This window comes from Rhinopithecus bieti, unplaced genomic scaffold (genome assembly GCF_001698545.2).
Source record: "Rhinopithecus bieti isolate Rb0 unplaced genomic scaffold, ASM169854v2 scaffold_16691, whole genome shotgun sequence".
Lineage (NCBI taxonomy): Eukaryota > Metazoa > Chordata > Mammalia > Primates > Cercopithecidae > Rhinopithecus > Rhinopithecus bieti.
The window spans coordinates 165,360-177,673 of NW_016808599.1; the positions used below are offsets into that span (position 1 = coordinate 165,360).

Consider the following 12,314-nt stretch of genomic DNA (forward strand, 5'->3'; position numbering starts at 1 on the left):
GTTGTGTGCGTGTGTAGGCATATGTGTTTACAAATTTTTAACTAGTTCTTTCAAAGATGATTTTTTTGTTTTACTTTTAATATCCTTGTGCAATCCTTACATAATTTTACTTCTTGATTTATTGATCTTGATTTAATATATTCACATATAGAGAAAAACCAGAATATATATGTATTTATATATAAATATATGTTTCTGTTCAATTATTGTGTGCTGAAATTTAAATAATGTTCTGACTGCTAATGTATTTGTAAATGACATTTTCATATGAATAATTTATGTTGAGAAAAAACAAAAATGAACCAATAAATTAAGGGCTCAACTATGATATTTTTAAAACCTTGCTTTGTTTTAAAATATTTATTGCACTGTTTGACTATGACTTCACAAAAACACTTGATTTACCAAGAGAAAAACAAAAACAAACAACAAACTTTGTAGAAACACACCTCTTGTAGATCATATTTAACACCTCATTGCTTGTGTCTAGTTAATCAATAAGATCTGTCCATTTCACCTCCAAAATCTCTCTTAAATTTATTCACATCTCTCCATCTATATTGCCACCAACCAGATTCAAGAAACTACCATTGTTTTTTCTCCTGGGTGATTTCAGTAGCCTCCTTCAGTATTTACTCTTGGCTTCCTCTTATCCATTTTCTACAGAAAAACCAGGGTAATCTTTAAAACCAAGCCAAATGGAACTAAGCATATCATGTGACACTCCAGTCTAAAATAAGTTAATGGTGTCTCATTGCTCTAAGGCTAAATACCAAACTCCTTAAGGGGGCCCTGTAAATTTTAACCACTGATTCATTCTGTCTCTGGCCATATAGTTTCTATTCTTCTATGTGCTCTTTAAAAGACTCATTCTCCCTCTGATTTAGGCTATTCTCCAGACAGAATCAGCTCTCCCCGGACTGTCTTCTTGCTCTTCATCTACTCACGCTCTTCACTAAGTGTAGATCCTCATCTGTACACAGTTAGTGCTTCCCCTCTTGTTTCTTCACAGCACGTACTATGACTGTCCTTCCACTGGGAATATAAGTCACGTGAAAGCAATGTATTGCTTCTCCTGTTTATGGGCTTAATCCCCAGCAAAGTGTTGAAACACATTAATAGGAATTCAGTATTGACTGAAAGCAAAAAAGAATTTTAAAAACCCAGTGAACAAGGACTTAAAAAATTCATAATCTCTCTTACGAAAATTCACAATGATATCTATAAACATTGAGCTGAAATAAAATTGTTTATTTCCCTGAATATGTACATATTCATTGTTTCTTTTGTCTCTGTACCAACAGAACATTCTTGTCCAAGTGGACTAGTTTTCAAGTACAATGTAAAAGCCTGTAATAGTTCTTGCCGATCATTGTCAGAGAGAGATAGGAGCTGTGATGTAGAAGATGTTCCAGTTGATGGATGCACCTGCCCTGATGAAATGTACCAGAATAATGAAGGAAACTGTGTACTGAAATCTCAGTGTGACTGCTACATAAATGACGAGGTCATGCAACCAGGCAGACTCATCCATATTGATGACAATAAATGGTATGGAAATTACATGTATACTTGCTATGACACTGAAATCAACAGACTGTGTTCTTTTCAGAGAAATGGTCTTTTGTCAGTATGAAGTCTTTTTAGACTGGTCATACTTATGATTCTTATTTCTTAATAAAAATCTCTTTTATTCTGGAAGGCTCATTGCATCCTAATGGATATAGATTATCCCACTCTGGTTTTGTTTCAAACACCAGTAGAAAAATATTCTGATAAATTCTATATACAGACAGTGTGAAATGATTTCATATTCAGAAGATGCTCTCTAGCTGTCTCTCAGTAGTCATCATTCAACAAACACTTATTAAGTGTCTGCAGTGTGCCAGGCCTTGTGCTGAGTGCTGGAGTTGCAAAGCTGAAGGAACATTGTCTTGGACTCCGAGTAAGCAGGGCACAAACTATTAGAAGGAGGTTTGTATATTAGAATATGGTAGCAGAAAGAGCCAGGTACTACCTGCGGAGATTAAGGAAAATTTCTCAGAGAAGACAGGCAAATGAATGGTATGAGGGAATGAATCTTTTTCCAGACAAAATTGAGATGTAGAGGATGATTTCCTGTAAACAGAATGCACAGATGTAGGAAATGTTAGAAAAAAACTACACATGTGGGTTGTTTTGTACAGGATTGGGTTAGAAACACCGACAGTGGTCAGATCATAACCAAGAATTTGGAATTAGTTTCTGAAGAATTGAAGAATTTTGACTATTTTGGCCGAGGAGGCTATGATTTCTACCGTTTGGAGTGAAGTAATTTTTTTCTTTCTTTCTTGTTTTTTGAGATGGGGTCTCACTTCAATTGCCCAGGCTGGAGTTCAGTGGCACAGGTTTGGCTCACTGCAGCTCCAACCTCCCAGGGCTCAAGTGATTCTCCCACCTCAGCCTCCTGAGTAGCTGGGACTACAGGTGCATGCCACCATGTCCAGCTAATGTTTTGTATTTTTAGTAGATACGGTATTTCACCATGTTCCCCAGGCTGGTCTTAAATTCCTGGACTTAAGCAATCCACCTGCCTTGGCTTCCCAGAGTGCTGAGATTACAGGCATGAGCCACTGTGCTCAGCCTGGAGCAAAGTAATTTAAGCATGTTTCTAATTCCATAGAGAGATGTAGGAATTCTTGACAACGTAATTGCCAAAATGAAATAGCCACTCAAAAATACTTTGAATATACCTCCTCTCTTTTCTTTGGTTTCATGAGGCTATCATTTAGCAATAAGCAATTTTTCTTGATCATTCAAAAGGAAAGCCTAGGTAACCCCTTTATATCAAAGCCCATGAGCCTTTGGCTGGGGTTTGATAATGATAATTTCTTTTTCTCTGTAGTTTTTGGGGAATCAATAGATTAACTTTTTAATGGTGCTTAATAAAGAATTACTATTTTATCTGTTTTAGACGTTAGAAAATATGCAGTCTGCTCTTATTTTCATGGGAATCAATACATTAACTTTTCAGTGAATCAGGCCAGTACCTCCAAATTATGTTCCCTTCACCATATTTGAGACTTTCCTCAGCTGGCACCACGTGATAGCTAACTTGGTTGCTCATTGTTTCTCTGTCTCTCTGTCTCCTGTTTCCTGCACTACCGCAAGAATGTGTAGCCTAAAGCCACATGCATACCTATGTAACAAACCTGCACGTTCTGCACATGTATCCCAGAACTTAAAGTATAATAATAATAATAATAATAATAATAATAATAATAATAATAAAGAATATGTAGTCTAAAGCACTATTCTGATAGGGCCACCTCCCTGCTCAGAAACTTTAGTGACTGACAGGTACCTGGAGAACAAATACAAACTTGCAAGTCATTTAAGACCATCTAAAGTCTGGCCCCAACCTACATATACTGCTTCCCCCCATTTTCCCTTCTTTCCATCCAAACATGAATCATTTGAGTCACTGGAACATATCTTGTTCTCTCCTACACCACAGTTTAGCATCTTATCAGAAGTATTAAATTTCACTTCTCATCAAGATCCAGCCATCCTTTCCACAAGGTTTTCTCTGATGCCCATAAAGCCTTGTTTGTACATTCTTGTAATATTTACAAGGTGATATCTTATCCTTTGGTACATTTTATACCTCTTCTGGGGATGGTGTCTCACTCATTTAACTAATTGTCCTTGAAACTTATGTCTAAATTTATAATTTTGTTTTATTTCCAGTGTCTGTCGGGATGGAATTCTTCTTTGCCAGATTCCCATTGATTTAACCCTACGTAAGTGTTAGAATCACGGTGCAAGTTTAAAATATCCACTTTTGCTAAAGAAAACAGATCGACAGGCTCTTGATCAATGACAATTCTTCTTATTCTGCAGAAAATTGTTCTGGAGGGGCTGAGTATGTAGACTGCAGGGATCCCAAGGCACAGAGAAGAACCGACAGAACATGCAGTACTCGGAACATACCTGTTTTTGATGTAAGTAACATAGTATTAGAGTTTAGCCATTGAAAGGTTTTGTTTCAGGTCCTAGGAAAGCTACAATTTTAATGAAAAATAATTAGAAGGTCATAGTCTTTTTGCGTGTTATTTTCAGTTGTCAAAGATTGACTCCAAATACATACTTGATATATTTAAGCATTTAAATTAATGCTGATAATATGACATGATTAGAATGGTGCCTCATGGTGTATATTTTATATTTATTCTTGCAGGAGAACTTGCCTTGCAAACGTGGGTGCTTTTGTCCAGAAGGAATGGTTCGAAATTCTAAAGGGATGTGCATCCTTCCTGATGACTGTCCGTGCTCTTTTGGTGGACGAGAATATGATGAAGGAAGTGTCACTTCTGTTGGCTGCAATGAATGGTGCTTAATAATGGATTTTTATTTTATTTGTTTTAGATATTAGAAAATGCAGTCTGTTCTTATTTTCACAGGAAAGAATTCACACTTTGGGATATTTGAAAAAAAATGACCAAATACAGTTAGAAAAAGATGCTATTTTATTTATTTATTTATTTATTTATTTATTTATTTATTTTGAGATAGAGTCTTCTTGCACTATCACCCAGGCAGGAGTGCAGTGGCATAGTCTCAGCTCACTGCAAGCTGGCCTCCCGGGTTCACGCCATTCTCCTGCCTCAGCCTCCAGAGTAGCTGGGACTATAGGTGCTCATCACCACACCCGGCTAATCTTTTGTATTTTTGGTAGAGACAGGGTTTCACCGTGTTAGCCAGGATGATCTTGATCTCCTGGTCATGTGATCTGCCCACCTCGGCCTCCCAAAATGCTGGGATTACAGGCGTGAACCACCGTGCCCGGCCAAGATGCTATTTTTAAAACAGAAGTTTATGTAGCATTGTATATATTGAACATCCTACATTATAACGAAGACAACTACAAAATTTAAATCAATATGAAACATAATTTTGTGCTTCTTTACTAAAGCAATATTAGTGTATGAATCCTGGCATAATATAATCACTACGCTCTGTCATCTTTTCCTTTTAGTACCTGCATTAAAGGGTCTTGGAGTTGTACCCAAAATGAATGTCAAACCATCTGCCACATCTATGGGGAAGGTCATGTTAGAACTTTTGATGGGAAAAGTTACAGTTTTGATGGTCTCTGCCAGTATTCATTTCTTGAGGTAATTATGAACATGTCTTATTAAAATTTTTCTATAATTCTTAATTATTCATTTGTAGGTTAGTTCCAAATACTTTTACTTTCAAATGGGAAATATTTTTAAAAGGTACCTTATATGTTTCCAGAAGGCAGTAAAATGTTATATTGTGTACTGCTGGCTCTGGAGGCTAGGACTAGATTTCAATACTGGCTCCATCTTTTATCAGATGCATGTCTTTGGGGACATTCCTTAACCTCTCAGTGTCTCAGTTTTTGTATTTACAAAATGGACATGAAAATAGCCCCTACTTGAAACCACACTAGAGCACACACTGGAGGACATACTAGTGCTCAATAAATAAATGCTAGATATGATTCTTCCAACAACAGCACTGACAGCAAAAATTACAAGTAACACTTATGAGTGCTTCTTTGCCAAGCAAATTTATATATTTCATTGCATTTAATAATTATAATACTACAAGACTGATACTATTATTCCTATGATGCAAATGAAGAAATTGAAGTTTAGAGAGATTAAGCAACTTAAGCTACCAAATAGAAAATGTCATAGTAAACCTAGACCTGTCTGATTACAGAGTTCATGCTTGTTATGTACATTCCAGAGTTCATCTTATCAAGCTGCAAGCTTCCTAACTAACATTTAAGGGGTAAAATTTGTTGTATTTATGCATTAATTTTGTTTGAATATCAAGTTTCATATAAGTCTTTGAGGAAATAAAGCCAAATTTATCTAGCTAGTCTAGAAATAAATCTGTGATTACAAATGTATATACTTTAAATACTTACATGTTTATGGAATAATTCTGAACTTGTGTAGAAGTAATGGGAAAATAACTGAGTCAAAACAAATTAGCTAGAGTGGACTTAGTCAAGGCTAACTATCTGTAAATGTGTTAAACTATTGTTTTTTGGAAATTCCGTAACACAACATATGGCAATTTATTGAGTTTAAGGCAAATATTTTCTCTAAGAATATTTGTCTGACGCAAATACTGTAGTTGAGTTCTGTGTCTCTAATATTTACAAACTATTATAATTTTTATTTTAAAGGATTATTGTGGTCATGAAAATGGCACATTTCGTATTTTAACGGAGAGTGTTCCATGCTGTGAAGATGGACTAACATGCTCAAGAAAAATTATAGTTTCTTTTCAGGTACAGTACTGTTTTCTTTATTTTTTCCTCTCACATTGTGAGCAGCCAAATAAAACTGTTATTATAAATCTGTCTGAATTTACAGGATCAGAATGTTGTCTTGCAAGATGGTAAAGTAACAGCAGTCAAATCTACAGAAAGTAAGAAATGTGAACTCAATACAAATGCATACTCCATACATACTGTTGGCCTGTACTTAATTCTGAAATTTCAAAATGGAATAATCATGATTTGGGACAAAAATACAAGACTGTCTGTTATTCTGGATCCAAACTGGAATGTATGTATATCGCTAACAAGTGAATAACGGGGAAGCAAAATCATTTCTGTTACTAAAAATTAAAGACGGGTATTCATAGGCAGAGTATAGGGGAATGGCAGGGTCTCTGTTAGAGTAACAAGCCCTCCACCTTTCTTCAACCTTCTTATGAAATATGAAATGTAATCAAAAGATAACAAAATCTGGTTAAAAAGTAAATGCAAGGCCGGGCGCGGTGGCTCAAGCCTGTAATCCCAGCACTTTGGGGGCCGAGACGGACGAATCACGAGGTCAGGAGATCGAGACCATCCTGGCTAACACGGTGAAACCCCATCTCTACTAAAAAATACAAAAAATTAGCCGGGCGTGGTGGCGGGAGCCTGTTGTCCCAGCTACTCAGAGGCTGAGGCAGGAGAATGGCGTGAACCCGGGAGGCGGAGCTTGCAGTGAGCTGAGATCCGGGCACTGCACTCCAGCCCGAGGGACAGAGCGAGACTCTGTCTCAAAAAAAAAAAAAAAGTAAATGCGATAACCTGAGACATTGTAGTTTAACCATATTTGGTTACTTGAGATTATCACATGATGTGATTTTCAGGTAGTTGATATATTTTGAACTAAATGTGTTCCTTGGAGCAAATATTTTAAGAAGCCAAAGTAGTCTCATGTGTAATTTGAAACTAGCAGACATACCTGTTTTGGTTCTTTAGACATTTATTCTGTGTGATACTAGATCATTTTGTGACATGGGGTACCTTAAATGGGAGAATACTCTTATCCACAAATTCTGGAATCTTATCCATGAAAATTGGAATTTTACATAGATTCATGCTCCAATATACATAATCATGATATCTATCTGTTCATCTATCATCTATTTATCTATCTCAATGTCCCTAGTACAACTAATTTTTAAATTTCCCTTTCTGATCAATACAGGGCAAGGTGTGTGGTCTTTGTGGAAATAACAATGGTGATCTCAAGGATGATTTCACAACAAGATACTCTTCAGTAGCTTCTGGAGCACTGGAATTTGGGAATAGTTGGAAAACAAGCCAAGAGTGTTCAGATACAGTGGCTCAGACTTTCCCATGTGATTCAAACCCATACTGTAAAGCCTGGGCTGTGCGAAAATGTGAGATCCTCAGAGACAGCACCTTCAGAGACTGCCACAGCAAGGTAGCATTGTTCTGAAAGCAATGACTTACACAGGGTTTCCTCCCAGAGACTCATGTGCTGTGCTCTGCCTAGGTTGACCCCAGTGCTTACTATGATGCATGCATTGAAGAAGCCTGCGCCTGTGACATGGAGGGGAAGTACCTGGGATTCTGCACTGCCGTGGCTATGTACGCAGAGGCGTGTAGTGCAGTTGGAGTTTGTGTCTCATGGAGAAAACCAAATCTGTGTCGTAAGTGAAGTCCATATGTTGTTGTTCTTTCAAAATGTAATTAAATAGAAGTATTTTGTTAGACCCTCAGTCTTCCTCTCATATTTTCTATAAAAAACACATGGCCCGGGGCGCGGTGGGCTCAAGCTGTAATCCCAGCACTTTGGGGAGGCCGAGACAGGCGGATCACGAGGTCAGCGAGATCAAGACCATCCTGGCTCACATGGTGAAACCCCGCCCCTACGCCCCCACCCGGGGGCAAGGAGAAAGCCCCCGTTCAAAAAAAAAAAAAAAACCAAACAAAAAAAAAACACATGTTTGTGTACCTAGAAACATGTTAATATTTTTGTTTATGGTGTGCAAAAATACCTAACTTAAAAAATAAAGCACCTGGCCCAGCGTTTCAAGTTCAATTTTAGTTTAAAATTCATGTGTTCACAGGGGAAAATGAATACTGATTGAGAATATTTCTCATTCATACTTCGATGATGAACTGTTTACCTATCTTGGTATATTTATATATCCTTCAATATTTACCGAATATATTACTTTTGCTTAAAGTGCTCACACATGTTTCCTTGAAAACTTTCATAGAAACCTATTGAAGATGAACTGTAAATTGAGTATAGACTGAATCTCGATATATATGGAATGTAATAACCTTAATAGAAATGAGTCAGCTCTTTTCCTTCTAAGTATTATGAGAGAAAATATGAGAAGTGTTAAAATAGAACCGTCATTTTATTCAATTTTTTATGCACAGGATTAGATTATATTGACATCTTTAGTTACTTCATTTAGGAACTGTTATTTACATACTAAAGAGCTTAATTGTCTAGGATTTGGTTTTCCAATTTAAAGTTGAAATTGAAACCATGAATCTAGGCTATGACCTAAAATATCTCCAAATGATAAAATGAACGTTTACCTGTTAAATCTCAAACTAACCAGAGTGTGAGATGGCAAAACAAAGTTCTGTTTTGAGTTTCTATGTCTACCCCCCTTGTGACCTATTTTGGCTTATATGACAGTTTAGATAAAGCCAAAGGAACTTGATAAGACCTGATATAGTTTAGATGTTTATTATTAATATCCCAAATCCCTTATTAAAATTCTTTGGAAAATGAAAGGTGAAAATTGTCATATAATGAATGAAAGTAATTTGATATAATTCAATTATAGCTGTCTACTGTGATTATTACAATGCACCTGGGGAATGCAGATGGCATTATGAACCTTGTGGCACAGTGACTGCAAAAACATGCAAAGATCAGGTCATTGGCCAGAAATTTTCTTCACTTTTAGAAGGTAACACATACTTTAAGAATATCCATAAAGTAGTGCAAATGCTATTCATCTTAACTGGAAAGGATTACTTCTCCCAATTTAGTGTCTAATATTTTGTAATTTAATGAATAGTTATCTTTATTATGTCATTAATGCTTCTACATTAGAAACACTTTCTCTAAACATAAGCTTAGTGGGGGATGGGGGACAGCACTCTGATCCTATTGTCACTTTTATATTTTTCATTAGACAATGTTGTTTAGTGTGAATGCAGTTTCAGAATGCAACATATAATACAATCTTGCTTGAGTAGTATAATTACTGTAGTAATTGACTATATCTTACACTTAAGCAGCATTTTATTCTTAGCATTATTTATTTCAGAGATAAACAAAAAACAGGCAAGAAAACAATATAACATGAAACTCTTCCAAAAGTCACAACTGTGTTAAATCCTTTGGTGTATTTTAAACTTATTTTACTATGACTTCTGTATCTTTACCTACTGTTGCAAAGACAGATATTTGAAACTGGCATTCACATTTCAAGATATGTATTTACCAGAGCCTGTTTTATGTTACAGCATCAGGCCCATTATGAAAGTAGCAAATCATTTAAAATTACTTCAAGAATCATTTTAGAAAAAAATAAATCAACCAAAATCTGTAAGTTCTTAGTCTGACATTTCACTGCAAGAAGATCTGAACCTTGTTTTATTTACATATTTTCATTATGAGTGTGATGTTGTTTTGCTATTGTCTACTTCACTTCCTGGAGTCATTTAAGTAACTTGACAAATATATAATATACCGTATAATGAGTTTCAGTAGATAGAGATGAACTGTGGGCCATTTTTACTCACAGGTTGTTATGCTAAGTGCCCAGATAGTGCTCCTTACCTGGATGAGAACACCATGAAATGTGTCAGTTTATCTGAGTGCAGCTGCTTCTATAATGATATCATACCAGCAGGGGAAGTGATTGAAGATAATTGTGGAAGAACATGGTATATTCTCTACTAACTTTTCTATAAGCAATTTTGACTTTTGCCTTTTCATTTAGGAGGAAAACTAAATATGTATATGAATATATTATGTTAATAATATATATGTCATGTATACATGTATATATATCTATAATTTTTGATCCTGCCATTTCTGAATGAGAAGGCCAGCTTTAGGTTCGTTTTATATCAGTTATGTTAGTTATTTTTATTTCCAGATAATTCACATGTCAACAAATGGTTTGTGGAATTTTATACTTAATAACGCAGAACACAGGACAGAAAATGTCATTGTGTAGTTTTAGAGGAAAAGAATTTTAATTATTTAAATGTAAGATTATGTTCACAGGTTTTCAAACAGTTACATGGAAGCAAATTGACGGGTTCACAGTAGGTCACCACGGCCATCAAATAACATCGTGTTTGAAATTGACTATGTAAGAACTACCTTTAAGGGTTACCTGCACACCGTTTCTTCAGGTGCCCGGAGCTCCTCAGTGAAATGATTGGGTATAGCAGCACATGGAAAAACAAGCAATTTGAATAGTATTCTCTTGGGGAAACAAATATTTACTTCTATTTGGTTCTGCTTGTTTTCAATCAGACAATTTGTTGTTTTAAATTTGTGAGCTGTATGCAATTTAGAGTCAAATTTTCCAATTCATTATTTTTTTCTTTTTACATTTAACTTTCAGCTACTGTATTGCAGGGCAGTTGGAATGCAGTGGTAAGTCATTAAATTTTACACTAATTGATTTAGGAAAAATCAGAGGAGGGGTTGGGAATCATTTTTAGACCAATCACCAGAGGGGCAGGGACTTAAATGCATTAGGCTGTCCCTCAGAGGACTGGCACAATTCCATCCCAGAGCGATTGTCCATGATGAGTTGCTGTTGGAAACCAGTGCTGCCAAGATATGCTGAACGACTGTCAGTTGGGGCCATGGCTGATACTCAGGGGGTGCACCTGCTGCATACGTGCCCCTGCCTAACTGTAGGTTCTGGGAATTGAGGGAGTGAGGCATCAGTGAAAGGATGATTCCTTCCCACTGATAATGAAGGGGAGGAATAGAAGATGAGAATCAATATAAAAAGAATTAAATAACTGAAGGATTGTTCGTGAGCAACACGTATCTCTCACTGCAACCTCCACCTCCCTGGTTCAAGTGATTCTCCTGCCTCAGCCTCCCAGGCAGCTGGGATTACAGGAGTGAGCCACCACACCTGGCTAATTTTTATATTTTGAGTGGAAATGGGGTTTCACCGTGTTGGCCAGGCTGGGCTCGAACTCCTGACCTCAGGTGATCTACCTGCTTTGGCCTCCCAAAGTGTTGGGATTACAGGCATGAGCCACCGTGCCCAGCCACAACACACATCTTAAAAAAATAAATCCCAAAAACTTTCAAAAGAATATGTGAGCTACTCCTTTTTATATTAGAAATTGCAAGAAGTAAAATAAAAAGAGACATGACTTATAGACAAATTGAGATGTAGAATTTTTTCAAGATATAAAAATTCCTGTCAATAACAGTAATGTGTGATTATTTCAGAAACTGCTCCTACCAATTCAACATTTGCAGGTAAAATCATCATTATGTTTTAAATGTTGTATCTCTGATTTCTTTGTGTAGCTAATCCTTTATGGTTTCACTTGAATCTGTGCCAGTAAAAGGTATGATGGTAAATCTACTGACACAAAAATTGTGAATTAAAATGAACAGTTACTAGAAATATGTCAGAATACCATTTCGTTATATTCCTATGAATTAAGTTAGGAATATGATTAAACATACAATAAGTATTATTAGTTAATATTTATGTTATTAATTCATTAATATTCTAACTCTGCACATTAGTTAAATATCATTGTCCAAAGCTTGATATTTTTAGATAATAATTGAATTAGTAGATGAAGTAGAAGTAAATGTTGCCTTCTGTGAAGTAAATATTTTAAAACTATCATGCTGGAGGATGATTTGAAAACAGAAATAAAAAATTATTTCCTTCCTTCCTTCCTTCCTTCCTTCCTTCCTTCCTTCCTTCCTTCCTTCCTTGCTTCCTTCCTCCCT

General features: G+C 36.1%; 1 protein-coding gene across 1 annotated transcript in view; it reads left to right on the forward strand.

Annotated features, from left to right (window-relative positions):
• Positions 1–12,314, forward strand: part of LOC108538684 (mucin-19-like) — a gene marked incomplete at its 3' end in the record, with an annotated part of 76,905 nt that overhangs the window by 16,828 nt on the left and 47,763 nt on the right. The window contains exons 14-26 of the mRNA XM_017886923.1: positions 1,305–1,551; positions 3,730–3,782; positions 3,883–3,983; positions 4,220–4,371; positions 5,018–5,156; positions 6,209–6,313; positions 6,399–6,593; positions 7,509–7,748; positions 7,821–7,977; positions 9,139–9,264; positions 10,108–10,249; positions 10,942–10,973; positions 11,796–11,825. Of these exons, the coding sequence (XP_017742412.1) occupies positions 1,305–1,551; positions 3,730–3,782; positions 3,883–3,983; positions 4,220–4,371; positions 5,018–5,156; positions 6,209–6,313; positions 6,399–6,593; positions 7,509–7,748; positions 7,821–7,977; positions 9,139–9,264; positions 10,108–10,249; positions 10,942–10,973; positions 11,796–11,825 (1,719 nt within the window). The remainder of the gene's footprint in view (positions 1–1,304; positions 1,552–3,729; positions 3,783–3,882; positions 3,984–4,219; positions 4,372–5,017; positions 5,157–6,208; positions 6,314–6,398; positions 6,594–7,508; positions 7,749–7,820; positions 7,978–9,138; positions 9,265–10,107; positions 10,250–10,941; positions 10,974–11,795; positions 11,826–12,314) is intronic.